The 27,452-nt window shown below is 40.7% G+C and overlaps 2 protein-coding genes across 3 annotated transcripts; both read left to right on the top strand.

Moving 5' to 3' along the window:
• The first annotated feature begins 5,443 nt into the window (after positions 1-5,443).
• On the top strand, positions 5,444-15,327 carry LOC117403907 (uncharacterized). 2 transcript variants are annotated; one of them, XM_034927904.2, is made up of 6 exons: positions 5,444-5,589; positions 6,915-7,010; positions 9,274-9,735; positions 10,844-10,987; positions 12,043-12,133; positions 12,895-15,327. In XM_034927904.2, exons 2-6 carry the CDS (start codon positions 6,953-6,955, stop codon positions 13,112-13,114), a joined length of 975 nt encoding a protein of 324 aa, XP_034783795.2. In that variant the 5' UTR covers positions 5,444-5,589; positions 6,915-6,952; the 3' UTR covers positions 13,115-15,327. The 2 variants fall into 2 exon arrangements, with proteins under 2 accessions (XP_034783795.2, XP_034783803.2); XM_034927912.2 differs by having other exon boundaries at positions 5,460-6,610.
• An 8,351-nt stretch (positions 15,328-23,678) lies between these two features.
• LOC117403491 (fatty acid binding protein 1-B.1-like) lies at positions 23,679-27,330 on the top strand. Its single transcript, XM_034005625.3, has 4 exons — positions 23,679-23,830; positions 24,454-24,626; positions 26,227-26,316; positions 27,214-27,330. The coding sequence occupies exons 1-4, from the start codon at positions 23,764-23,766 to the stop codon at positions 27,262-27,264; spliced, it is 381 nt and encodes a 126-aa protein (XP_033861516.3). The 5' UTR covers positions 23,679-23,763; the 3' UTR covers positions 27,265-27,330.
• Positions 27,331-27,452: the final 122 nt, after the last annotated feature.

Genomic DNA, 27,452 nt, shown 5'->3' with positions numbered 1-27,452 from the left:
AACATAGGAAAACTTCTGTAAATGCAAAAAAAAATACTTCTAAAATAAATATATATTTCAAAAAGGGACTTAACAGTACTGTTGTCAGTTTCATAGCATGGGTGGTGGCGTCAGGTCATGTGAATTTTTAGTCTAACCTTAACCAAACTATATGTGATGGAAAATGGAATTTTATAGTGCTGGAAGCCATAGCAATGTTAATGTTATTCTCTTGTTTTTGTTTTTGCATGTTCTAATCTGTTCTAAATGATACAAATGTAGGCAGATGATTCCGAGCATTCTGACGGGCATGTTCTGTTGTTTGGAAGAATTGGTATTCAATAAAGACTTGTGTAAACATGTGTACTGTGCATAATATTCCTCTGGCTCGTCCAACAATCCACCAGCCTGCCTTCAATTTGCTGGTAAAGTTCATTCAATGTGTACACTAGTACTTATTTCTAATTCAGTACAGTACAGGAAGCTGTGTGTAAAAGATGCATTGTGATGTCATTCATGAATCCCTTACCATGTGTTCAGTGAACCCATCACAGTGCCCTTTTTACCCTACAAAGGTTGGATGTTGTTAAGCTGTGGGTTTTAGCCCTGAAATGTTAATGAACAAAATAGTCCCACGACATGAGCTATTAAGTGAAGTTTTATTAAGAGAAGTTTGAAGTACTACCATTGCATTTAAGGGGAGAAGGACCTGCGAGTGAACTTGAGTTCAGACTTCAAATGGACTGCAGTTAATTTTCTTTCAGTCATTGTGTAAAATTAATTAACCAACACGTCGTCCAAACTAACCTTGTGAAAGGGCTTGACACGCTTTGCATTAGTAAATTGCTTTATTGTCTAAAAAATATGCTTACCTTATTGTCTTGTTACTTCTCCACAGGGCATGTAAACTGTGATATCACTGAGCATGTAATGAATTGCTACTAAAGAGGTATTCCATCTTTACAATATACTTATTACAAAACAGCAAACATTGCAATACTGATTTTGATTCCCGATGACTTCAGGAAACACTATTTTTTCTTCTCACCTAATGACAGTATTATTTGCATAATTCATTTCTATTTCAACACTCGTCACCTGCTTTGAAGGAGATCAAATTTGTTGATTTTTTAAAATTTTAACCCTAATAATTTAAAGATAGAAATCCTTTTGGTATTGATAGCAATTATAAGAATAGTGGAAGGTTAGTTTTCTTAAAAATAATCAGGTATTGTCTTCAGGTGAGTTTCATCAAAAGAGTTTTATTCAGGAATAAGACAATCAAAAAGTAGTATAGGATACAACAGCAACAGCACTGCAAGCAAACTCACAGGTCTCAGCAGGGGGAATCTGAGCAACAGAGCTGACTGCAAGCATACTCACAGGTCTCAGCAGGGGGAATCTGAGCAACAGAGCTGACTGCAAGCAAACACAGGTCTCAGCAGGGGGAATGTGAGCAACAGAGCTGACTGCAAGCAAACACAGGTCTCAGCAGGGGGAATGTGAGCAACAGAGCTGACTGCAAGCAAACACAGGTCTCAGCAGGGGGAATGTGAGCAACAGAGCTGACTGCAAGCAAACACAGGTCTCAGCAGGGGGAATGTGAGCAACAGAGCTGACTGCAAGCAAACACAGGTCTCAGCAGGGGGAATCTGAGCAACAGAGCTGACTGCAAGCAAACTCACAGGTCTCAGCAGGGGGCAGGGCCGCCGAGAGCCGTCATGGGCTCCAGGGAAAGATTGGTATGTCCCGCTGCTGCCCCCGCACCGCCCCCCATGGTACTACAATCATCCGACTTTGTAGTATACTGTAGTCTAAACCAAGCAATGATGCTTGCAATCTTAGCTGTGTCTGAGGAAGATCATTTCAACCGATGCAGTATTCTGATAATGGGTTTGAAGGAAACTGTCAACGACACGTAGAAGTTTCAATCTCTCAATTAAAATCTGCAGAAGGATAGTTTACTCTTTCTCAAAGTAGTTATGTTTAAGTTATTTATAGTATTCAAACTTTTTTTTTTAGGTAAGTGAATAAATATATTTTTTGTACAAACTCCACGTGTAATAGTCATTAATTGGAAGCTTACTTAACATCAAATAACATACATTTTTAGCATAAACTACATTTTAATGGTGTTGCTACACTATTTTATTTATCCCGTGCCAAAAATAAACCACTCCTCTCTACTCTTAACTAATAGCCTGTATTGGTAAATATATTTGTATTTTAAGCAATATAACGGATCATTCTTTAATTGTGTTTACCACCAGCTGAAGAAAGCACTTACTTTATTTTACACAATACCATTTTTCTAACAAACTGCTGCACCACGTTGTTTTGAGCAAATTATAGATCTTAGTAATCGAATAATTCATACTGTGGTATATATTGTGCAACTTTAGGGTTCTTTTAAAGTTTTTAAAAGTCTTTAAAAAAATACATAAAATGACTATACTTTTTTTCAGCTTTTTGGTGTAGTAAAATATGAAATGCTAAAGTTCAAATCATTGTGTGAAAGGAAGTGTTTGACAGCACCTGGATACACAATCATTACACCACAGAAGCACATCGGCTCGGTGTGCAGGATGGGAGTTTTTCTTTTTAATGTGGTGGTGGGAACGCAAAGGGTCTTGTGCAGGGCTAGTTGTTTTAAAATAATTTATATATATATATATATAAAAGCCCCCCCTTCATCAGGGCCCCCCTTCGAGGCGTCGGGCCCCGGGGAAATTTCCCCGCCCTCTCGGTGGGCCTGGCAGGGAGAATCTGAGTAACAGAGCTGCAGGTAAACCTACAGTTCTCAGCTGGTGGATCCCAAGCAACGAGAGACCCATAACAAGCTTTAATATACTCATGAAACACCTGGAACTCCACCTAGAAGGTGTGGAAATCTCCTACTTTCACCAATGAACAGAGTCGGCCCCCCTTCACAGGAGGTGTGTTAGTAGACATTCCTTGGCGCTTACCTAAAGTTGTAGCGTGTCACTTTTAGCAGAGGTTTGTGGTTTGGAACCAGTTTTGGCTGATTTGATTGTGGTTTGCACATATGTCAGAAAACAGCTTTTTAAGCAAAAACAACTAATGTGAAAACAAGGGTTTTATCATCTGTCCGAGCTGTGACTTATGAAAAAGCAATTACTTATCATGAATCTCAGGCATGGGTGTAGATGGGGCTGTGTGTGCAAAGCTTCAGAGCTACAAGGTCAGGCAATGCTAGGCAAGAACTCGAAAAGCCTTACAACAGATTTAACGTGTTTTGTCTAATTCTTCATTTTTGTGTTTTATGTTGTAGTTGGTGTGTTCTGTTTAAGAAATGAATCAAGCTCAGTGATTATGAATAAAGCTTTATAATAAGATGCAGTGTTGTGGTGTTGAATCAGTATGTCTTTTAAGTAAGCTTCTGTTACAGGGTCAGTACGCGTGCATGATCAAGTATCATTTTCAGTAAGATGCAGACTTTTGCCCATGTAGATTACTGTAAAAGAATAACTGGTAAGCACTTTTTTCAGTGGGCTCATCAAGTTGATTACAGGAAACACGCACTCATTAACTCAAGCAACAGAGCGCGACCCCAGCGCAAGCTCTCAAACTGTACCTCACATAGCTGAACAACTGACTCACTGACACAGACAGAGTAGAGTGAGCCGCCCACAACAACAAACACAGAACATTAGAACTCTGGCTCACCACAGATTATAAAAAATACTGCATGGGGGTAGTGTGTGATAAATGAGAATGTAATGCCCACGCTCGGGATGGGATGCTTGGATATGTAGCGTCCCAGCCCGTGTGTGGGCGTTACATTCTCATATCACACACTACCCCATGCATTATTTTCTGTTTATTTGTTGTTGTTATTTATGTGTGGGCAAAAACATTTTATCAGAGTAGATAGTTGCAGATTTTGCATGTTTTTGGCTTTGTGATACTCATGAGTTAACTCAATCTGCAAAACCCGAATCGTAGTTTTGCATTTAATAACTTGGTTTTGAATTGGGATTGTTTTTCTTTTTCTTTTTTTTTTACAAAAAAGAAAACAAAATGTTAAGGTGAAAAATCTTCAAATGAATAAATCAGGAGGTTCATTTACACGCACCTGTGTGTGCAAGCGGTCTCAAAGCAAGTGTGTGTTCTTTGCCAGAGGTGTGACGAAAGTTGTCAAATGTCCAAAGCAGTTTGCTGGCAGAAGTTAATTAAGAAAATGACTTTAGATTATAACATACAGTGACTCTCCAAATTAATACGTACACTGGAGATTCAACAAAGCTTCAGAATTAAACAGGTCTTCTGATTTATGTAAAAGTAGGAGTTGATAAATGTAACCCAAGCCCTTTAGACGCAGCACAGAAGCCAGGACCAGAGGAGATTAAGTGGAAACATATCAGGCTGCTCTCGTACAAGAAAAACAAGATTTGACAAAAGGTAGACAGTGTCTTTCTTTACATGACACCAGTTGTACTGTCATTGTTTTTAAATCTTTCTCTTGACTTCACTTTGCAAGACTTTCTTTGAATATTACATAGGATAGGCTTTGTTGTTTCTTTATAGCAGGGGGAGGGAGGTAGGTAGGCAATCTTCATGTGTTGGAATTATTGCTTATAAATGCTGGTTTGTGTCGTCAAGTCACGCTCCAGACCACCACTGTCACCTGTTGGTTTGGTGTTGAAACTGTATGTGTATTCCAACGTGCAGTAAGTTGTACATTTCTTGTGTCTTTCTATCAAGCCTCTTGACATACTAATAGCATCTGCTATGTTTGTTTAAACATGCAGTATACCATAGAGGCTTGTAGATAACAAGTATGAACTGAGCTGTGTGGAACAATACACTTAGTATTTAAGACGCAGAGTACACCATTAGTATTTAACTGTGCTTCAGAGGCTGGTGATATGAACACACTGGACTATCACCAAGGTTTCTGGCACTGAAGCCCTATGCCCCTTTCACACTGGCACTTCTACCCGGGTCCTGACCCAGGTTCTGGCTACCCGGGTCGCAGTCCTGTGTACTGTGAAACCGCAAAGCTGGGTCGTACCTGGGTCGTACCTGGGTTGACCTGCATTGCAGCGACCCACCTCAGAATGTGGGTCGACACTGTAACATCTGGTACTTTTAACAATTGTAGTCTTTGTAATATTCTTTTAATAATCATTTAATTATAACTGAGTTAGTTCAATACATGTAAAGGTTGCTAGGAATGGGTGAAAGGGCTATGCAGTAGAAGTCTTATTTCCATCCTTGTGTGTGTGTGTGTGGGCATCACGGTTTGTGTGTGTGTGTGGGCATCACGGTTTGTGTGTGTGTGTGGGCATCACGGTTTGTGTGTGTGTGTGGGCATCACGGTTTGTGTGTGTGTGTCTGTGTGTTTCTCTTTCTCTTCCTTTCTCGCTCTCTCTTTCCCTCCCCCTATCTCTCTGTCTCTTTCTCTCTCTCTCCCTCCCCCACCTTCCCCCTCTCCCCTGATTTGCCTGTCAGGAATGTGCAAGTAGAGGGTGCGGGCTGGAGAATGTATCTATTGTGGGGTTGAGTTTTGGGTTACATGTCTGCCTTAACTGAATACAGTGCAGGAGAGCAGCTGACACGAGTCAACTATCCAGAGATAATAGCTAAGTATTTAACTTTATTTTTTACTCTGTATCAGGGCTGATTCATAAACTCTAGTACTAGTGAATTTCTCTGTATAATTTTACCTATATGGTAATACTAAAACCTGATTACCGTGATTTGAAATTGTTTGTCGTGTCTGGTCATTTTTACTCTCAGGGTCTCAATAGATATTAAGATAATATTAGGCCTTGTTTTCTTACAACAAGCTTTGACCCGGGTTGAGCGAGACAGATTGCATGGAGGCCGTCCGTAAGCCGACACAATAACAAACAGCCACGCTTGTGTGAAAGATTCATTTCTGCAAGGAATGTTTCTGTTTATTCTGTTTAGCCATATTTTTGTTGCTTGAGACACACCGTGAGCCAGATTGCAGCAGGGATGTAGAAATGTTTGCTCGGATGGAAGCATCAGTAACAAGCTGCTTCCGGGGCATTGATACATGCATTGCGTACTTGCGTCTGTCACCCAGGTGGGTCGCTGCGACGCAGGTACGACCCAGCTAAACGGTTTCACAGTACACAGGACTGTGACCCGGGTAGCCAGAACCTGGGTCAGGACCCGGGTAGAAGTGCCAATGTGAAAGGGGCATAAGGCTTCAGTGCCAGAAACCTTGGTGATAGTCCAGTGTGTTCATATCACCAGCCTCTGAAGCACAGTTAAATACCAGCTGTGTACTCTGCGTCATAAAGAAAAAAAGGTGAAAGAAAAAACATTTCAAAGGGGAAAAATAGTCATTTTCTGATTTCAGTTTGTGGGTTGTCCAGACATTGCAGCGTGTCTGAATTTGTAAAGGGATAGAGTACTCAAGACTCCCTTAAGAACAAAAAAAAACCAAAAAAAAAAAACACACTTGCCTCAGTCAGGTGTTAATTGACATTCTCCCTGCATCCTTTCTTCCTTACAAGTTGATATCTGGGGTTTTCTTTTTATCATTTTATTTATATGTAAACATAAGAGAGGAAAAAAAACAAAACATTATGCTCATATAAAATGAACGTGTTTGTCACATCGCCCTCACTGCATGGTATGTTTGATTTGAGTTACCAGAAGTTACACAAGTAAACTTTTGTTCTTTGGCTGAAAGAAAATGTATTCACTTGAAGACTGGACGCAGGGGCGGTCTATGTGACTCGGCCTCCTGCAGCGCAAAGAACGAACTCTGATTTGAACAAGACGTTTGAGAAAAACAAAACGTGTTTTTTTTTTTTTTTTTTTTTTTAAGTAAGCCGACGTCTTATTTTAAATACTGTTCAGTTACTCGCGTTGCGTAATTAGAGTGCAAGTTTTATAGTTTGATTCAATCCCTGCGCATTACTTTTTTTGCTCAGATTCTGCCTCCGTTGCCTGGAGACCTGCTTAAGCAGCCATGGAGAGTAAGCTGCAGCTTGTAACTCTTTTCTTACTGCAGCTTCTCGTAATTAGAGGTAAGTTAAGACAAACAACTTTAATATGCATGTAACTTAGTTATTAAACTAAAATGAAAAAAGCGTTTCTTCTGCAATGTTTGTATTGTGTGAGAGCCAGCTACTATTACAGCATACAGTGCAATGTTTTAGACAGAGTAGTTGTATTTTTTTTTAAGTAACAAAACAACATATGTTTACACAGATAAGTATGAAACAAACAAAAAACAATAACATATTAATCTACCAATGCTCATAATACACGCACGCACACACAAAGAAAACCTCAATACAGTCATTTAGTAATATAAAGTTGTTTATATTTAATTTGTTTTATAATTTTGGAATTGCTAATTACTTTAATGTAGTGTGTGAATTTCAGTAATACAATATTGCAAGCATGTTTTCAATTGGGTCATTTCCATGTTGATCGATCCAGCTCAAGAGGTTTCTCAGTGATGAGAAAAGTGAAGCCTCCTCACCACGGAACCCATCAAAAAGATTCGCTGAACCGAAGCACATGAGCTCTTTAATGCCATCTCTTGGTAGATCTGCACAACTCAATACATTGAGAGTAGACAGCCCCCTATCTCCAGAGAGAAGGCTTTCAGTAAAGAGGACAATTTAACTACATTTCATACACATGCAATATCAAGCAGTTTCATTCAAACGATCGTTTCGGTGTAAAGGAACATTTCAGTGCTTTTTATAAAGACAGTTCGGCCGTTGCTTTTTTTTTTTTTTTAAATTGCCTGGAATATTTATTTTACAGATTAACCAACAGAACCTTCTTAAATAATCACAAATATAAAGGTGTTGTCCAATGGAAAACAAGCTCTTGCTTCTTGAAATAAGACAGTGTAATTTGATGAGACTTCAGCAGCCGTAGTGTGTAAGCCTGTGATAAGCCGGATATTTTGATTCATGCTTACAAGCAGATTCTTCAGTGTTTAACTCCAGCTGTAGAGAGGAGGAGAATAGAGGGTTACAATTCCTGTCGTTTCCTTTTTTAAAGAAACTGTGTGCTCTGTATCCTTTATACACTTATAATAGATCGGAGGAGCTTTTACCAATAATGTTCAGAAAGAGCTCGCTTTGTACATGCTTAATGCTTTTTTGTTTGCTGTTAATTTGAAAAACACGTAAATGTTTATGAAATATAAAACAAAAAGCAACATCTTGATTTAAAAAAAAAAAAAAAAAGTTCCTTTCATCAGCTTGACTGAAACACCCTGTGAGCACTGTTGACAAAAAGAGTACGTATTGGGTAAAAAAAATAAATAAATAAAGTTTCCTATCAGCTACTGCTGTTACCATATTATTATTATAACCATAATGCATAAACCATATATATATATATTTTTAATTTAGTCGTTGCAATTATTTTATTTATTTATTTATATGACTCGGGAGAGCGAAGATGAACACACGCTGTCCTCCGAAGCGTGTGCCGTCAGCCGACCGCTTTTTTTCACACTGCGGACTCACCATGCAGCCACCCAAGAGCTAAATCGCCAGAGGACAACGCAGCTCTCGGGCAGCTTACAGGCAAGTCCGCAGGCGCCCGGCCAGACTACAGGGGTCGCTGGTGCGCGGTGAGCCGAGGACACCCTGGCCGACCCAACCCCCCCTCCCCCGAGCGGCGCTTGGCCAATTGAGTGCTGCCCCCTGGAAGCTCCCGTCCTCGGTGGGCAAAGGAATAGCCTGGACTCGAATTCGCGAAACAACAACTACATTTCTCACACACACACACACACACCCTGTGGTGAAAACAGTGCAATTAGCTATCTGTGAGTTATGACTCAGGTATGTGCCATGTCTCTGAATACAGGTATTTGAGGAGTGTATAGTCATCTGTTTTAACACAGGCTGGATGGACAGGTTGCAACTCGAAGCAAACAAACATACGGAAAAAAACCAAGACATCTTCTCTCAGCTCTTCCATTTAGCCCATGCTTGGATAGCCAGGCTTTTGAACGTCTGTATCAGGTTTCTGTAAATTACCCTTCACACTCAAGCAGCTCTTGTTTAATTCCCTTTTCACTGCTTGAAAGTCTGAGTTTTGGCATCAAGAACGATGACCTGGGCAAAAGCATAGTGAAAACATGATAAAGCATAGGTAAGCATTGTAAAACCAAGAGAGGTAAGGTATAGCATATTAAAAAAACATGGCAAATTATGGTAGATTCATAGTATAGCTATGGAAAAGCCAGAGAAAACTATAGAATTACTTTGCACATTTTATAAGAGTCGTACTGACATCCGATTCCTTTTTAACTGCCAGACGGTTTGAGTTTTGGCATCAGAAATGACCACCTGGGCAAATGCATCCAGCTGATCCCGGGGAAGGGCAGGGTGGCCTTGGCTGAGTGCAACCCTGAGTCTGAGCTGCAGAAATGGGACTGGCAAGCCAGCTCACAGTCACTGATCAGTCTGAAGACCAAGGAGTGCCTGACTGCCGCCAGAGCCAAGGAGCACGAGATGGTCAGGCTCCAAGTCTGCAGGGAGGGGGAGAACCAGGGCTGGAGCTGCTCAAAGAAGGGCCACCTTACTCTCCAGGGGCAGGGGCTGCACCTGAGCACCAAGCAGGGCTCCTCCAAGGTCTTCCTCTCCAAGGAAAGGGGCAAGACCAGCAAGTGGAGGACGATGCACAACGGGACTATGTGTGCGGAGGCAGCCAAGCCCCCAACCTGGAAGCATGAGGGTCCAACAGAAAGGGTGCAGCAACCGACATTGACCCTGCAGAGTAAGAGCCAACACTGCAGCATCACTCATGGAGAGTGTGCCATAGAATACTCACCTCAGTAATCATGCATCTTAGTAATCATGCATTCTTTCATTCACCTGTTCATTTTTTCCAATAACACTCAACATGAGATATTTTAGCATGCATTTCACTACAGGTGGATTCTCACTCCCAGTAACGTCAATGAGGCTAAATGGTTGGGTGTTATTGGCTCTCCGTCGTGTTCTGAGGTGCGAGATAGTGGAATGTTTGATTTGAATATGAAGTCAAACCCACAGCTTCCATGGCAGTTAAATTGCAAGATCTTAGTTCATGAGCTGACCCCAAGGGCTGACCCTGTGTGTTATGGTAGAACAGTCTTTTCATTAGCACTTTGGGTGGGCAGGAAGACTGCGGTTGAAGCTGAGCCCAAAGTGTGAGAAAGACATCACTTTTATACCATAAGAGACAGGGCCAGCTGTACATAATAACATATAAACTAGGAAGCTGTGAGTTTGAGCTCCTGCTGAAATCCAACATTAATAAATCATGTATTAATTAAAAAAAAAGAATATGATGCATCCATTTGTCAGCTGATAGTCTACCGTGAACGAGACGACACTTATGGCAAAATAAGGTGTACCGGAATGTTCTGAAATCTGGCGTTTTGATTGGCCGAGAGTGTCTTCATGACCTATGTGTAAATTCATGTCATGACATCTCATCTAGATTTTCTTGTTTGTATTTCTTTTCAAGTTTTTTTTTTTTTTTTTATGGTTGATGGAACCAGTAAACTCTAGGACAGGGGTAGGCAACCCTGGTCCTGGAGTGCCATAATCCTGCAGGTTTTGTAGGTATCTCTTAATCATCAATTGCTAAATACCTGGAACACATGGTAATTCTGACCAATTAAGCCAATCATTTAATCAATTAGGGCTTGGGTAAAACAAAAACCAGAAGTGTCTGTGGCACTCCAGGATCAGGGTTGCCTACCCCTGCTCCAGGATTTTAACACTACGCCGACTCAGCAGCAACTACGTTTGTCTGGACAATGGCGTGTTTAGATGTAGCATTCAAGCTAAACAGGGTTACCTGGTCTTATCCAAACCTATCATCTTTTTATTTTCAGCAACTGCATTTGTACCTACAATGAAAGCTGAGACAGCAGCAACGAACCTCTCCATGAAAGAGCCTGATCCTACTGTCCCCAGTGTCCCGGATGTCAGCACAGACACACAGAGAACAGAGAAGCCTTTGATCAGCCTGGATGATGGTGGGTGTCAAAAAACAATCAGACCACCCTTATGTACTGTACCAAGAGTGTCATCAGATTCAGGGCACAAGTATGGTTCTTGATATTGTAATGAATCTTCCCCTAGCGGCTGATGAGTTAATAATACTGACACGCACTTACCTCGTGACTACAGAACTTGCTCTTCAGTTGGTGTTTGTTTTTGAACCCGATGGTTTGCGGTTCAGGTCCAGCCCTTGTCTTTCCATTCATTTCGACAGGCTGAGATGTCAGTCCATTACAGTATCTTGCCTTTGGACATAGAGGGGCTTTGGGGAATTACAAGTACTTTTTTTTATTGAGGGGCTCTGTGACTTTAAATTTCAAGAGCATTATAACAAGTGACAAATAAATGAGAAACACAGCTATTTTGGTTATAAATTAAATTCAGTTTGAACTGTGAAAATTGGATAGTAGTCAAATGGTAAGTTCTTTTTTGTGGTTATGAACTAAATTCATTGTAGTAATAATAAAATGATTTATTTGTATTGTGTAATTTCCTGAAAAATGAACTGTGTAATTCACTGAAGTGAAGAATTACTTTCTGATGTCGGAACAATCCTCTTTTGATGAGTTCTCTGTTTGTATTTGTTTTTTGTGTTTGCTGCATTGAGGAGGTTTGAATTACAGTCACTGTGCATGTGTAATCTCACCGCCTCTATGACTTCTGTATCTTTCAGGCTATAGTGTAGGCTGTTGCACTCTGCTGCAGGTGTTCTCTACTCCCTCTGCGGCTGGTACATTGTTATTATCTTAGACTTGCTGTGGAGCAGGTGGAGCAATGCCTCTTCCTGATTATATGCTGAGGTCCAGTTGCTCTGTGTCTGTGTTTCCTCCACCAGCACTGCAGCAGTGTCCTGCCTCTGTGCTTCGCTGACTCTCACCACCCTGCCTCGGGGCTCAGCCTCTGTCGGGCCTCCTCGTTTTATTTGCCGTTTCGTTATTGAGTAATAACTGAAGGGCAGACCTCTGTAGAAAACAATAGGAGTGCAGTGCCAGTTCTATCATTTCTTCTAATGTTGTTGTTCAATCTGTAGGGATGAGCTGGAAGGTGGCCATGCTAGTTCTGAGTTCCTTGGCTCTGTTTCTGGGGCTGACTATACTGTCTCTCAATATCCACTACAACAGGTAAGTACCCTTGCAACAGGTATCTCTGTACCCCGCCCCCCCCCCCCCCCAGCACAGCTTTACGTGCAATGCCACACCCTGCTAACTATCTGCACCACACATCAACACAGTAAGACTCCCATTGCATAGCATCATCCAATCCTGGTTTTACTGAGTTTAAAAAGACTCACCTGAGCTTGTTACCTATACACTGGCTAATCAGAATTCTAGGAAAACCTGGATTGGGAGAAACTGCTATGCAACAGGAGTCTTATTTGCATCGTCCTTCGGATGAGACATAAAACCGAGCAGTTGTTGATGAAGCATAGTTCAGCCCCTAGTCTCTATAAGTCGTTTTGGATAAAAGCGCCTGCTAAATGACCAATTAATCTGCATTTGTCTTCTTCTTTGCTTAAAGGCATTTCACACCTGAAAGAAACAGAGCGAGCCAGTATTATTATTATTATTATTTGTTTATTTAGCAGATGCCTTTATCCAAGGCGACTTACAGAGACTAGGGTGTGTGAACTATGCATCAGCTGCAGAGTCACTTACAATTACGTCTCACCTGATAGACGGAGCACAAGGAGGTTAAGTGACTTGCTCAGGGTCACACAGTGAGTCAGTGGTTGAGGTGGGATTTGAACCGGGGACCTCCTGGTTACAAGCCCCTTTCTTTAACCACTGGACCACACAGCCTCCTGATGTGTGACTCATGGGACTCTGTGTATAATTAGAAGATGCAGGTAACATTAATCATTGCACTGTCACTGCCTCTCCAGAAAGAAGAAGTTGCTGTTGGTTTCAAAGCCCTACGGGGCTGGCAATGTGCGCGGGCCAGTCGCTGGGAACCCAGATGAGAGGGCACCCCTAACCCAGCGTCCCGCCAGGGGGGGCAGCCGCCACCCCCCTCCGTCCCGCTCCCCCTCCCTGCAGCGCGGCGAGATCCTGATAGAGTGGAAGGATGGCACTGTCACCCCGCTGTTCGACAGCGTCGGCTAAATGACAGACTGAGGGCTCATCGATCTACCCCCAGCACCCTTAACAGCAAACAGCATCCCCTTTCTGAGCTTAGGGTCCTCCACCGATAGAAGCTGCATGCTACCTTTTATAGTAAAAGCATATCAAAGTGTAATAAACAGTGGTGGGGAAATTACTTTAAAAAAATGTAATCAGATTACAGTAATGCATTGCATGTCATGTGTTATTCTCCAACACTGGTAGTAAAGCATAGTGAAAGCATGGTGAAGCATACAGTAAGTAAGCATTGTTAACTCCAAAGATGTATGGTAAAGCATTAAAAAAAAACATGACAAGCCATTTTATACTCTGTTAATGAATAGTATAACCATGGAAAAAGCATGGGAAATTACTGTGGTGAACTCTGGTAAGAGTTGTACTGACTTCCAGTTCAAAGAGGAAATGCTACACATGCTCCCGCTGATGTTGCAGACACTGAGATTTGACTGTGTTTTCTAATTTGGGATTGCCAGCGTGTCTCATGCCCGTGTGCATCATGACACTGTCTGCAGCGTGTCTCTCATGCCCGTGTGCATCATGACACTGTCTGCAGCGTGTCTCTCATGCCCGTGTGCTTCATGACACTGTCTGCAGCGTGTCTCTCATGCCCATGTGCATCATGACACTGTCTGCAGCGTGTCTCTCATGCCCGTGTGCATCATGACACTGTCTGCAGCGTGTCTCTCATGCCTGTGTGCATCATGACACTGTCTTCAGCGTGTCTCTCATGCCCGTGTGCATCATGACACTGTCTGCAGCGTGTCTCTCATGCCCGTGTGCATCATGACACTGTCTGCAGAGCGTCTCTCATGCCTGTGTGCATCATGACACTGTCTGCAGCGCGTCTCTCATGCCTGTGTGCATCATGACACTGTCTGCAGTGTGTCCCTCATGCCCGTGTGCATCATGACACTGTCTGCAGCGCGTCTCTCATGCCCGTGTGCATCATGACACTGTCTGCAGCGTGTCTCTCATGCCCATGTGCATCATGACACTGTCTGCAGCGTGTCTCTCATGCCTGTGTGCATCATGACACTGCAGCGTGTCTCTCATGCCCGTGTGCATCATGACACTGTCTGCAGCGTGTCTCTCATTCCTGTGTGCATCATGACACTGTCTGCAGCGTGTCTCTCATGCCCATGTGCATCATGACACTGTCTGCAGCGTGTCTCTCATGCCTGTGTGCATCATGACACTGCAGCGTGTCTCTCATGCCCGTGTGCATCATGACACTGTCTGCAGCGTGTCTCTCATGCCTGTGTGCATCATGACACTGTCTGCAGCGTGTCTCTCATGCCTGTGTGCATCATGACACTGCAGCGTGTCTCTCATGCCCGTGTGCATCATGACACTGTCTGCAGCGTGTCTCTCATGCCTGTGTGCATCATGACACTGTCTGCAGCGTGTCTCTCATGCCTGTGTGCATCATGACACTGCAGCGTGTCTCTCATGCCTGTGTGCATCATGACACTGTGCAGCGTGTCTCTCATGCCTGTGTGCATCATGACACTGTCTGCAGCGTGTCTCTCATGCCTGTGTGCATCATGACACTGCAGCGTGTCTCTCATGCCTGTGTGCATCATGACACTGTCTGCAGCGTGTCTCTCATGCCTGTGTGCATCATGACACTGCAGCGTGTCTCTCATGCCTGTGTGCATCATGACACTGCAGCGTGTCTCTCATGCCTGTGTGCATCATGACACTGCAGCGTGTCTCTCATGCCCGTGTGCATCATGACACTGTCTGCAGCGTGTCTGTTTGTAAAGCAGCTTTAGTTTAATGCAGTGTAAAGACATTAGAGCAGTGCAGAGCAGGGTGACAGGTGCTACAGTTATAGTGCACGTGAAGCAGTGGTTTCTTTTTGGAACTGCACAACGCAGAAAAAGGGTGCCTTTGCGTGTGTTTCAAACCTTATGTTTGTCACTTTTCAAAAAGTAGGAGTTAAAGGCTGAAGTAAATATGGAGAAAATTCAGATGACCTTTTACTCAAAAGCATTTTAAGACTAACATGTTTTTGTTTCTCATTCAGATCAAGAATAAAAACTTTAGAATACAAATCTTTGTGAATTTCTCCCATTGTGTCTTGGTATCCACATGCTAACTGTTACTATCTGTGCTCTGTTTCATCGTTAACAGCACTGTAAGAAGCAACAGTACTGGTTCACAACCTCCAAATAAAAACTACTTACCAGTGATCTTTTATTTATTTGTTTATTAATATGTTGTTTATGTTTCTTAATATCCCAGTTGCATTTAAGTTTATTTTGTTTTTGTTAAATTTTCTTTTTAATATTTCATTTTTATACAGAAAGTAAATTCCATTCATTATACAAACAAATCAAGATTACAGTATACCTGCATTTACATATTTGTATTTGGTACACTGGTCATTTTCAGGCCCCGGAGCCAGACAGGTCATGATCACTAGTAGTCCTTTTCCAGCCCTGGTCACACGTACTCCTTGACTACCAGTCCTGGTTTCAGGGAAAAAAAAAACCTGTTAGATATCTGTGTAAACAAAAGGCTGAGCTCTCCCCTTCACACTGCCATTCCCCCAGCTAACACAGTTCCCAATATGCTCCAGGCTCCGACCCATCGACCTAGCCCCACACAATCTGTAGCAAATTGGTTAATTGCTGAACCATGGTGTTGATGGAATGGAACTTGGAGCACTCATGTAGCTGCCCTCATCAAGATGGCCACCACAACCAGACTATAGACCTAATGTAAGTTCCATTTTGAGCACCTCCGTCTGTCAGGAGGCCAAACTTCACTCCTTCTAAACAACTTCACCCCTTCTAAACACCTTCACCCTGACACAAGGACCATAGGGGAAGTTCGGACCACCCAAGAGTTCACAGTGTACTGAGACAAAACCCTCAACCCAAAGTGCCTAATCAGACTAAAGATCGCATTTGAACAAATGCTTTAAATCCATCTATCCAAGCATTGACCTGAAGACCAATATACTGTATGCCCAAGTCATGTCAAGGATAATGATGTAAAACCAACAAAGAAGTGAAAGGGGAGCCGCATGAGCGAGGACCAGAACAAGAACAGATCAAGCAAGCCTGGAAAGGTTTCTGCGCTGAAGCCTCTAACACAGCGAAGTACTACACAAAAAATGCAATCCAAACTCTGAGGCTGCGCTTCAAAGAGATAAGGAGAGGAGAACCCCATGATCGAGGTCCTGAGAAGGTGAATGACAGAGACCTCACAGAAGGATCTACTCCAAACTGTGCTGCAGGAAAAAACACATGAAACCCACCAACTGCGTGTTTAGACCGCCATTAACTGTGCAAATAACCATAATGGCAAAACAACACAGAGGCTACGCATACATATTAACAGTGCCTGACATGTAACAGTAGTTTAGACCAAATATAATCATACCTATATACACGTATATCAATACAACAGAGAACTGTTGTTAATAATAATATTATTTTAAACTTTGAACATCCACAATAGGAAGATAATTTGACCCATTATTGTGTCAGGGTCAATGTGGCTAACACTGCCACTTGTTGGTGGCCGAGGCAGGAGATTGTAGGACCATAAAAGTAGGTAAAAGGTCAAACAGCTTTTTAATTGCTCTAGCAGTTGGAAATTGTAACAAAGAATTGATTTACAGACTAAACTGGCCTCGTCTCCATGGAAACAGGCGATAAGAACTTGAGGACCTCGAGTTTCCAGATGAAATGGGATCCCAATCTTGTTGTTGAGGGAATATGATATGTGTGTATGTTTGAAAAACAAGCCCTAGGTTACAGAAAGAGGAGTCTGTTTCTGTGGGATTGTCTCAGTCAGACAGAAGAGAGAGTGAGCGCCAACTGAAAACACCATCTCCATTAACTCCAATTAAACACCCCAATTAATTCAATAAACTTGGAAGAAAACTTAATTAAAGGACTTAAAAAAGAATTATATTAACCTAGATCGCCAGTGAAGAAAAGGAAAGTTAATAATTGGTGAATCAATTACAAACTGATTTGGCCTGCCGGACTGGTAATTTCTGCGTGAAGGAGAGCTTTCATTAAACAAAGGCCTGGAAGGACATCGCCACACCAAGTCGATACACAAGGGACCAGCGCTGCAACATAGATGGAGTATTCTCCCTTAAACTAAAAGGATAGGAAAGAGTTACAGAAAACGTACCTGGAGAATGTAATACATGTATAATTGCAGAGAGGTTGGTGTGAAATGTATGTACTAAATCTAGGCTGTTTCAATTAACAAAGGTGCTGAAATAATATTTTATGAGAGCAATCTAACAAGTGTACAGAGTGACAATAATATAGCGATCTTAAGAAATTGAGTAAAGGAGCTGGAATAAATAAGAACAAATTAAATGAGTGTTAAGTTTATATACCGTGGATTCTAATTAAAATATATTTTAACAACAAATTGATAAAGAATTCAGTACGAATCAGAATTCACTGAGATTTATATTAAAATATTTACTGACTCATATTTACTCAAACATTTATTGTACTTGCATACATATTTATATTATTTGTTTACTAATTTAAGAGCATTACTATTTTCTACAATTATCGACAATATTTACACTGAAGCTGAGAGACTATCTGAATATTATTGATTGCTGAAACATTTATGCTATTTTGATACTAATCTTTTTTCTATTTTCTAACTTTTTGATAGAATTCTTAACAGATATATCAGTGTTGTGTGATTAATGCTCAATTGTTTGTCTTGGCAATCTTGAACGTGAAGGAAGAAATGTATATTACAGAGTGCTCATTAAATTAAACCAACATAATAATGAATTGTATTCTTAATTTGGGTATTTAACACCATTTCCTTCACCCTTAATGGAAATCAGTCCTGATGCAGGGGGAACATGACTGAAGGCTTTCAAATCTTAAAAGGAGCTGACATAGTCAACCCAAACCCTTACTTTAAGCACAACACGAAAACCAGGACCAGAGGACAGACAGTTAAAAACAAAGTGCAGATAGACTTAGCACGGGAGACACATGTTCACACAAAGAGTGGCGAGGGAATGGAATGAGATACTTGTCATGTTGTTTAAGGCAGAATCACTTAGATTCTTTAAGACCCAACTTGATTATGAGTTATTATCAAAGTTAGGCGCTCATTTAGCTAATAGGAACAGGATGAACTTAGTGGTCCAAATGGCTTTATCTTGTTCATAAATGTCTTATGTTCTGATGTGCTTTTGATCATACTTGATATATTTTTTACAGACCTCACAGTCAGTTTAATACAATATGTTTCTATATTGTACACTAAACCGTGTTGATAAAATCCTAATCTTTGATTTCTATGAACACTAGTCAGCGTTGCAACCTTTTTTATTATTTCACAGCGGTCATATCATGTTGTTTCTAAACTCTAATAACTCAGATTAACTTCAGGTTTTACTACTTACCACGACTTGAGCAAATCACAAAGTTCACTGAGGTCTTAAACACGTACCAGGTTAACAGCCCCATTAGAATGGGTGTTTTCATGACATCTGCACTCCTAACTGAACATTGTCAAAGTCACTAACACTGGAGGACATGTTCTGTCCTTTGCTGCTCAGTAGCATTTCCCCCTCCCTCCCCAATATTGTTATTATTTGTGATTTTTTTTTTCCTTCAAATTATTGCATTAAACAAACAACATATAATCTATTTACAGTTTGGGAGACCAAATGTAGTTTTCTATGGGTACTATAGATACCTTTAGTATTTACAAATATATACAGCAATAATCTGTGATAGTAAAAATGCAATATATTTTTACATCTCCAACTGTTTAAAAGGGTAAACAGCTCAAACCATGAATCTGAATGATGAACATTACATGACCTGTAACTTCATTACATGACCTGTAACTTCAACACCAACCACAAGTAAAAAACAAATATATACAGTCACAGACAAAAGTATCTGGGCAGTTAAAAAAAGAGAGAAAACCACAAAGAAAGTGATTTTTATAACTTCTAATTGTTCTATTGAAAGATGTCAATTAAAGTAGAGATTCAGCTTTATAATAAAACAACACATTATTACATATCATGCAAAAACGAATTTCATACTTTGACAAAAGTATTTGAGCACCCTTACATTAATATTTTTTGTGCCCACCCTTTGCTCCCTTCACAGCTTGCAGTCTTCTTTTGTATTTTGAAACCAGATCCTGGCATCTTTCCATTGATATTTTTGGCCATTCTTCAACACATACAGCTTTGAGTTCTGCAATCGACTTTGGTTTCCTGGTTTGCAACGGCAGCCTGCAGGTCAATCCACAACATCTCGATGGGATTCAGGTCTGGGGACTGAGATGACCAATCCATCTGTAATCTTCCATCTTTTCAGAAATGCTTTTGTAGACTTCACAGAATGCTTAGGGTCATTATCCTGCTGGAATACAAGCTTCCGTCCAATAAGCCTTCCAGCACTGGATAACAAATGAGAGTGCAAAATGTCTTGATATTTTACAGCATTCATTGATCCTTCTACAACACAAAGGTGGCCAGTGACTGAGGAAGAAAAACAAGCCCATACCATCACACAACCTCCACTATGTTTAACACTGGGCATGATGAACTTTTCTTTAAATTCTTCTCCTCTCTTCCTCCAAACATATTGTTTGTTTCTTGGTGAAAAAGGTTATATTTTGGATTTGTCTGACCTTAAAATTTGGTTGAAGAAATCATCAGGCTTCTTCAAGTATTCAATGGAAAACTCCAATTTCTTTCTTTTGTGTTTGGTGTTGGTTTTGACCCATGGACTTTCATCTTTGCTTGTGAATTTCTTGACCATCTTCTTTCAATTCTTCTGTCAAATCTTTTGCAGTAATCCAAGGATTTTGCAGGGCTGTTCAAACGATTCTTCCAGATTTTGCAGATATCTTTCTTAGTCTTCCACACCTGGGGCTAGTTGCATTAGTTCCTTTTCTCCTGTGTTTGTCAGTAATAGCCCACACAGTGTTTTTCGTTATAACGGGTCTTTCTGCTGTTTTTCTAGTTGTTTCTGTTTTTTCGTTCAGTTGTATCACTGCCATTTTGAGATCATTGCTGTACTCTTTAGTTTTAACCATTTGTGTTGCTTTTTTTGAATCACAAATTTCCAATTTATTTTTCAGCATTTGATGATTATGTATTATTTATTTTGTAATTATCATCAGGTGTTGTTTTTCAATTATGATAATTGTCAATAATTAGCAACGAATGTGTTTCATATGAAATATGTTGATTGCCCAAATACTTTTGTCAAAGTATGAAATTCGTTTTTGCATGTTATGTAATAATGTGTTGTTTTATTATAAAGATGAATGTCTACTTTAATTTATATATTTTAATAGAACAATTAGAAATTATACAAATCACTTTCTTTGTAGTTTTCTCATTTTTTAACTGCCCAAATACTGTGTATATATATATATATATATATATATATATATATATATATATATATATATATATATATATATATATATATATATATATATATTTTAACTAATAAAATTGAACAATCCAGATAAGTGTTTTGAGAGGGTATATCTATGATTCCACCAGGTTCCATGCGACTGCCATGACCTTTGTTTTAATTCTTCATAAAGCACATCTTATCTGAAACTGAATATTTTATCAGGACTCTTTAATCAGATTGTGTGCAGGACCTTTGACTGACAATCACCCTGCTGTGGCACTAGAGAGCAAAGTCGACAGGGTTTATGATCTCATTTCATCTGTCCCTACCAGCTCAAACAGAGAATAGTGTCTACTGTGCGCTTTCAGCTCCATGTATTTTTCCATTGCATTATCTTGAGGAGGGCAGGAGTGTTGCACAGGCTTCAGTGCACAGTGCAAGGCTAATATGCTTCCCCAACACACTTCATGAAATAGATGTAACGGTCTGTGTTATATACTGTGCATACGTATGTATATATATATATATATATTAGAAACATTTTGATGGTAGTACCCCTTTAAAGGCGTGCTAACCAACTATTTAAAAACAATTTCAAGTAGATAAACTGCTGCATCCCCGTGCCTGTGCTGTCGGTCCCAGTTTACTTTTGGAAAATAGTTGACATTGTTTGAAGCTCTGGAACATACTGAGTTAGATTTGATTTTAGAAAATAAAAAGTGTACACTTTGCACGGTGGTTCATTCTTTGCAAGCTTGTGTTTGTTGCCCCAGGCTGGTGTGCTTTCAGTGCTAATTTTTGAGTTAACCAAACCCTTGCAGTTTTGCCTTGTATGCATGTTGTCATTGGGATGCAAGTGAATCAATCAGTTTCTGTGTTTACCCAGGTAGTAAACCATTGAGAAGCAGATCTCATTAAGAAGGCTGACCTGACAATGCAGTGCGCCACTGACCTGTGTCACTGACCAGGAACAATACTGTACAGTATGTATAGGATAGCTGACTCCAGACTATTAGGTATCATATTTATCTGAAATATAACCATCAAGGGGTTCCTTCTCATTGATGGGCCCGAGTCGGGGATAAAGAAAGTAGGGCTGTGCTGTTACTCGGTACTTGTATTCGGAATTGCTTTGTATTCAATAACTCCATTCATTAACACCTTGATTTCAAAACATGAAAAGCTGTCCTTCCCTCACATTTACAATTGAGTACCAATCAATAGCAATTCACTTTTTCTGATTGGAAGATTATTTTCCTCTCATCTGGGGCACTGATATTTTTACTGCCAATAAATATATATTTTTTAAATAACAGGTTCTGTGCACAAGCCAAGGCCTGAATGCTGAAGCAGTGTGGAGTAGTGGTTAGGGCTCTGGACTCTTGACTGGAGGGTCATGGGTTCAATCCCACGTGGGTGACACTGCTGCTGTACCCTTGAGCAAGGTACTTTACCTAGATTGCTCCAGTAAAAAACCAACTGTATAAATGGGCAATTGTATGTAAAAATAATGTGATATCTTGTAACAATTGTAAGTCGCCCTGGATAAGGGCGTCTGCTGAGAAATACATAATAATAATAATACCGAATCAGTGTGTCACCCTTCCAATACCTGGTGACCTCCAGGGACCAATACATGGGTGCGCAGAAGTTCTGAGTGCTACCTGTAAATTGAAAAAAAGTTAAAAATAGCAGTTATTTTGGAAGAGCCCACTCTGCCGGTCTGGGATAGCAATGTGAACTCCACACTGTGATATTCCACTGAGCATCCCCACGCCTGGCCTGCAGGGACCACCATTTCTCTTGGCTTCTTTCCGGTCAATAACCAATCAGCTGCTCCCCCTACTGCAGCCAGTAACACGATTTGACCAAGAAGACACTGCTGGCTTGAAATGACCAAGGAAATACAGCGGTTGCAGACTTGCAAAGAGAACTTTTTTTTCTTTTTTTTTTAATTAGTGTAGTACCAAATGTCTGTTTAAAATGAAAATACATTTACTATTTAATGTATGTCTTTAAAATACCAGAGAGGCAAATTTAAAAATCAACAAGTCTTTTATTACAGAAGAGCTGTAGACAGGAGGAGAAATACAGCAAATAAAATATTGACAAATTCAAAAGACAATTTAACCCTTTCACAATTCCAGACAACTCAGAGGGGGCAGAGGCAGGTCATTTTCAACTGATAATACAAAAGAACAAAATGATGAAAACCAAAACACTCCGAAAATCAATTAAGATAGAACCCAAACAATAATAAAATAAGCACATCAATCAAAATCAATTACAAACGTGCAATCACACAAATAAGGGTTTCTAATCTAAAACAAAAACTACAGCAAAACTAAGCTACAAAAGAACCCTATGAAACAACCTGACGTTTGTGTAGTTCATTTTACAAAACAAACTATAGTAGCGAGGTACAAGTTAACAGCGACTTAGCAGAGAAAATAGCTACTTGAATTAATAATATATAATGGTACAAAAACACTTCACTAGCACACTCCTCTACGAGACTCGTATAGTGCAACAATATTAAAAATACCACACAGACTGACGCGCTGCTGGAGCGGAGCCGAGAGTACTAGCAGAGAGAGAATAACATGAGATAATGAGTAGAGTAACTGCAGGTGGAAGATGTGAGATCATCTCATGCCGATACAGCCACGGCATGCGTGGTGGAGGGGAACAGCGTGGGGGGAAACAGACACACAACGAAGGAGCCAGTAGTCTGACCAACGGCAGCTGTGCAAAAGGGGACAGGAATGTAAACAAACCAATCAATAACTAAATAAACAACTAAAACAAAACAGTACTAATAATAATAATAATTAAAAAGAGAAACACAAAACACACGTCTTACAAAACAAATGTAGGACTTTTACAATTTACTGTCAGCGTGTGAATTAACCAAAATAGTGAAATATAAAATGTTGAAATAATAAAAATGCAGATTGCTGTCAGTCTGTGTGGAAAGATTTCAAATGTTTTTTTGGGAGACTCCCTCGAGTTATTGCATGCTGTATTGTTCCAGGATCTGGACTGATACGCGGCATTGCTCAATGAGCTCCAGCTCTCACAACCCCCCTCAGACTGGGTGCCTCCCCTTGGTCTGTTAATGAGCACACAGCCGGCAGTAAAGCAGCTATAAATCCTCGACTCGGACCCTCCTCGGCACCGTCTCCTTTCTCCCACCTGACTGTCCTGCACCTGAAGCTCTGCATAATGGCCTTCAACGGGAAGTATGAGCTGGAGACCCATGAGAACTTCGAGCCCTTCATGAAGGCTATTGGTGAGTCCCCCTGGAATCTTAGATAGATTTAATCAGAGTCTGTGAAACAAGCTACTGACGTTTCAGAAATAGGAAAATGTTGTATAAACTTAACCTCTTTTTTTTGCACCAAAAGTTTTCATTTTCAGAAAATGTTATCCATTTGCAAACTCACAGTTGCTTATAAATAATGACACACAGTAAGCTGAAACAGCATCAGAAAAGTATACAGCAACACACAGAACACAATATTAAACAGGTAAGAAATGAAATGGAGGTGGTGTCCTAAAAAGTATGCAGTGTACCAACACAAGCAGGTCTAGGCTGCAAATGCAGCTAGTGTGATTCCTAAACAAGCATGTCCAGTTTACATAAGCAGGACACACCAGTAACCAAGTGCATGACAGCAGAGAGAGACAGAGCTAGGACAAGGATACGAAATCTATCTTTAGAAATAAGTGTACTAATGCTTGTTCCGATTTCATTTCTTCCCATCATTTCAATGTTAAAGACTGGATGCTAATGGATTGCTAATGGATATTTAATCTTCCTGTTGGCTTAAATAACAGAAAGTCAGATTAGAGTTCATGACATGCTAAAGACAGCTCACATCTCACCTGTGCTCTTCACCCCCTATCTCCCAGGCCTCCCTGACGACTTGATCCAGAAGGGCAAGGACATCAAGAGCGTCTCTGAGATCGTCCAGGATGGAAACTCCTTCAAGGTCACCGTGACGACGGGCAACAAGGTGCTGGTCAATGAGTTCACCGTGGGGCAGGAGGCCGAGCTGGAGACCATCACAGGGGAGAAGATCAAGGTGAGTGACCGCGCCACGGGGCAGAACCTGCACTCCGCAAGCAAGTGCCTCATTACACAAGAGTTGAGCCTGTCTGCATTCACGGTTCTAGAGCTGTTAACCTCATCTCAACACATCTCACGCCTCTGTAAAGGCAATGCATCATACGACATTATACTCTTCTCCCTGGAACTTTGTGGTTATAGAGCTTATAAAATCATCTCACCGACAGAGGTCAGACTGCTCAACAGCAGTGCATCACACAACACGGCCCGTTACAACCGCCTACCCGCGGCGGCACTCGTGCTTCTGAGTTATCTGCTGCTGGACCATTCCATTAGAGACGTCATAAAATAGACTGCTGGCAGGCTCGAGGTCTCCTGATGACCAGACTTTTTTGTGTTACAATCAATAGAACAAAAGTAGAGTTTTCAGGGGCCGCTTTGTAAAAAAAATAAAGAAAGAAAGAAATAATTTGAAGATACTGTATTATTATTTATTTCTTAGCAGACGCCCATATCCAGGGCAACTTACAATTGTTACAAGATATCACATTATTTTTTACATACAAGTAACCATTTATACAGTTGGGTTTTTACTGGAGCAATCCTACAGATGTCAGGACTGCCCAGTCCCTGACCACATTCCGGCGCCTCCTTAAGACTCACCTCTTCAAAGAGCACCTGTAGAACTCCTGTTTGTATCCTGGGACACTAACACCCTTCATGTAAATGTGCTTTATTTTGCTCTTATCAGCCCCTATTTTACTGCATTTAATCCTGTACTTCAGAATACTGTAATCTGCCAAGTGTTTAACCTGTAGTACTTTGTATTTAATCACATCCTGATGTAACTATCACTATTTAATCATATCCTGATGTAAGTATCACTATTACCTGCTGTATTATTGAATTGTGGTTTGTCAAACTTGTACTTTACTTGATCAAAAGTTATTGTATTTCTTGCTCTTATTGTATTACTTGTATTGTAACGCTTGAAATGTTTTTGCTTACGATTGTAAGTCGCCCTGGCTAAGGGCGTTTGCTAAGAAATAAATAATAATAATAATAATCTAGGTAAAGTACCTTGCTCAAGGGTACAGCAGCAGTGTCACCCACCTGGGATTGAACCCACGACCCTCCGGTCAAGAGTCCAGAGCCCTAACCACTACTCCACACTGCTGCAATTATTATAGTAATTGATCAGCAACAATAAGACGTCAATAAAAAATGTCGGTCAGTGAACAGGATTATTCAGTTTAACATTTATTGAGCAATTAACTTTGCTTGCTGTGGTTTTAAGGTTATCTTTGAATTCTGACAATCATTAGCTGCAATAAACTGCCTAATGACCTCGTTGGCCCTGTTTTTGACTGAATACAAACTAACACGACACAATGCAGCCGACGGAAGAAACAGTGTAGTTATTTTTCTCACTATTGTGCTCTACCTTTTAAAACTATTTTGTATTCATCTTGGAAATGTTGTCCTTTCTTCAAAACAGTTAGAGTAAAGTATGTTCAAAAATCATTTGTGCTGCTTTTTAACTATTTGAACTGCACTTGAGAAACAGCAAACACAGTGTAACACACATTGGCACTGATGTATCCTTCCTCTTCCAGACTGTGGTGACAATGGAGGGCAACAAGCTGAAAGTGTCGCTGAACAGAATAGAGTCTGTGACCGAGGTCTCTGGAGACAAGATCATCAATGTAAGTACTGCACCACACCAGGGCTTCAGAATGAATGAAACACAGGGAAGTGGGGCCTCCTGCGGCACACACCATCGGAGACCCACTGCCAGCCGGGCACACAAACACCAAGGACACTTCATCTGGATGAACTACTCAACTCAAATAAAGATAACATGTATCATCTGCTGTGGGGAATTAATATTAACACAAGATACTGTTTGGCTCAGCAATGCTGGTCTGGTTTCTAGTAGATGACTGATCCCTTAACAGCAGCATTCACACATTCACAGATAATATGACAAGTGGTGTTAGCAGGGTAGCCTATTGAAGCAAGAGGGAGCGAGACCATGCCGTTCAGCACATGGGGTTTGCTCTCCTGCTGCCTCTCTATTGAACCTGGGCAGTGTTTAGAAGTGTTCTGGTTTCAATACAAAGTTAAAGGGAATTTGCTAAACAACACCAATGTATGCACGCTAATGAATCATTCTCACAGATCTATTAATACCCAGTGTGTAGGGTTTCTGTGTTTTTTAAGGTTATATATAATAACAGTGAGTGTCCCCTGCCATTGTGGAGCTGTATACACGTTTTCAGTTCAACAAGGTTTTTAGTAGGTTTAAGTCCTGCACATTTTCAAGGGAACAAACATCAAAACATCCAAACCAAAAATCGTATAGGAACAGTATGTGCACTGCATATCAGCCTGCTCACATAATAATTAGAGATACTGTGCGGAATTTAACATAAGAGCTTCAAAGGACCGGATCTGCAAGCATAGAGATACCTGGGGACGTGACTGCAAGAGACTTTAATCCAAGAGAAGTCAGTCCCGATGGCTGCTGTGTTTTTCCCTTTATGGTACGCACTACTGTGATACAATTCAAGCCATTTATTTTGTCTTTGTTTCTTTTTCAGACCATGACCCTTGGAGGAATTGTTTACAAGCGAATCAGCAAGCGAGTTTAGAACGACAGTATTCTTTGCATGCCTGTAATATTTTGAATTTGTTAATAAAACGATTGTGGTCTTGTGGTTTTGTGTCTGGTGGTTTGTTGACTCTGGATTCAGTACCCCATCCTTGTGATTCTCGTGCCGTGGAGTTGAAGCATGCAGAAGCACCAGCACGGTCTAACCATCACTCATCATGTTCCCTG

The sequence above is a fragment of the Acipenser ruthenus genome, chromosome 2 (genome assembly GCF_902713425.1).
Source record: "Acipenser ruthenus chromosome 2, fAciRut3.2 maternal haplotype, whole genome shotgun sequence".
Classification (NCBI taxonomy): Eukaryota; Metazoa; Chordata; class Actinopteri; order Acipenseriformes; family Acipenseridae; genus Acipenser; species Acipenser ruthenus.
This window is presented reverse-complemented; position numbering and strand designations above follow the sequence as displayed.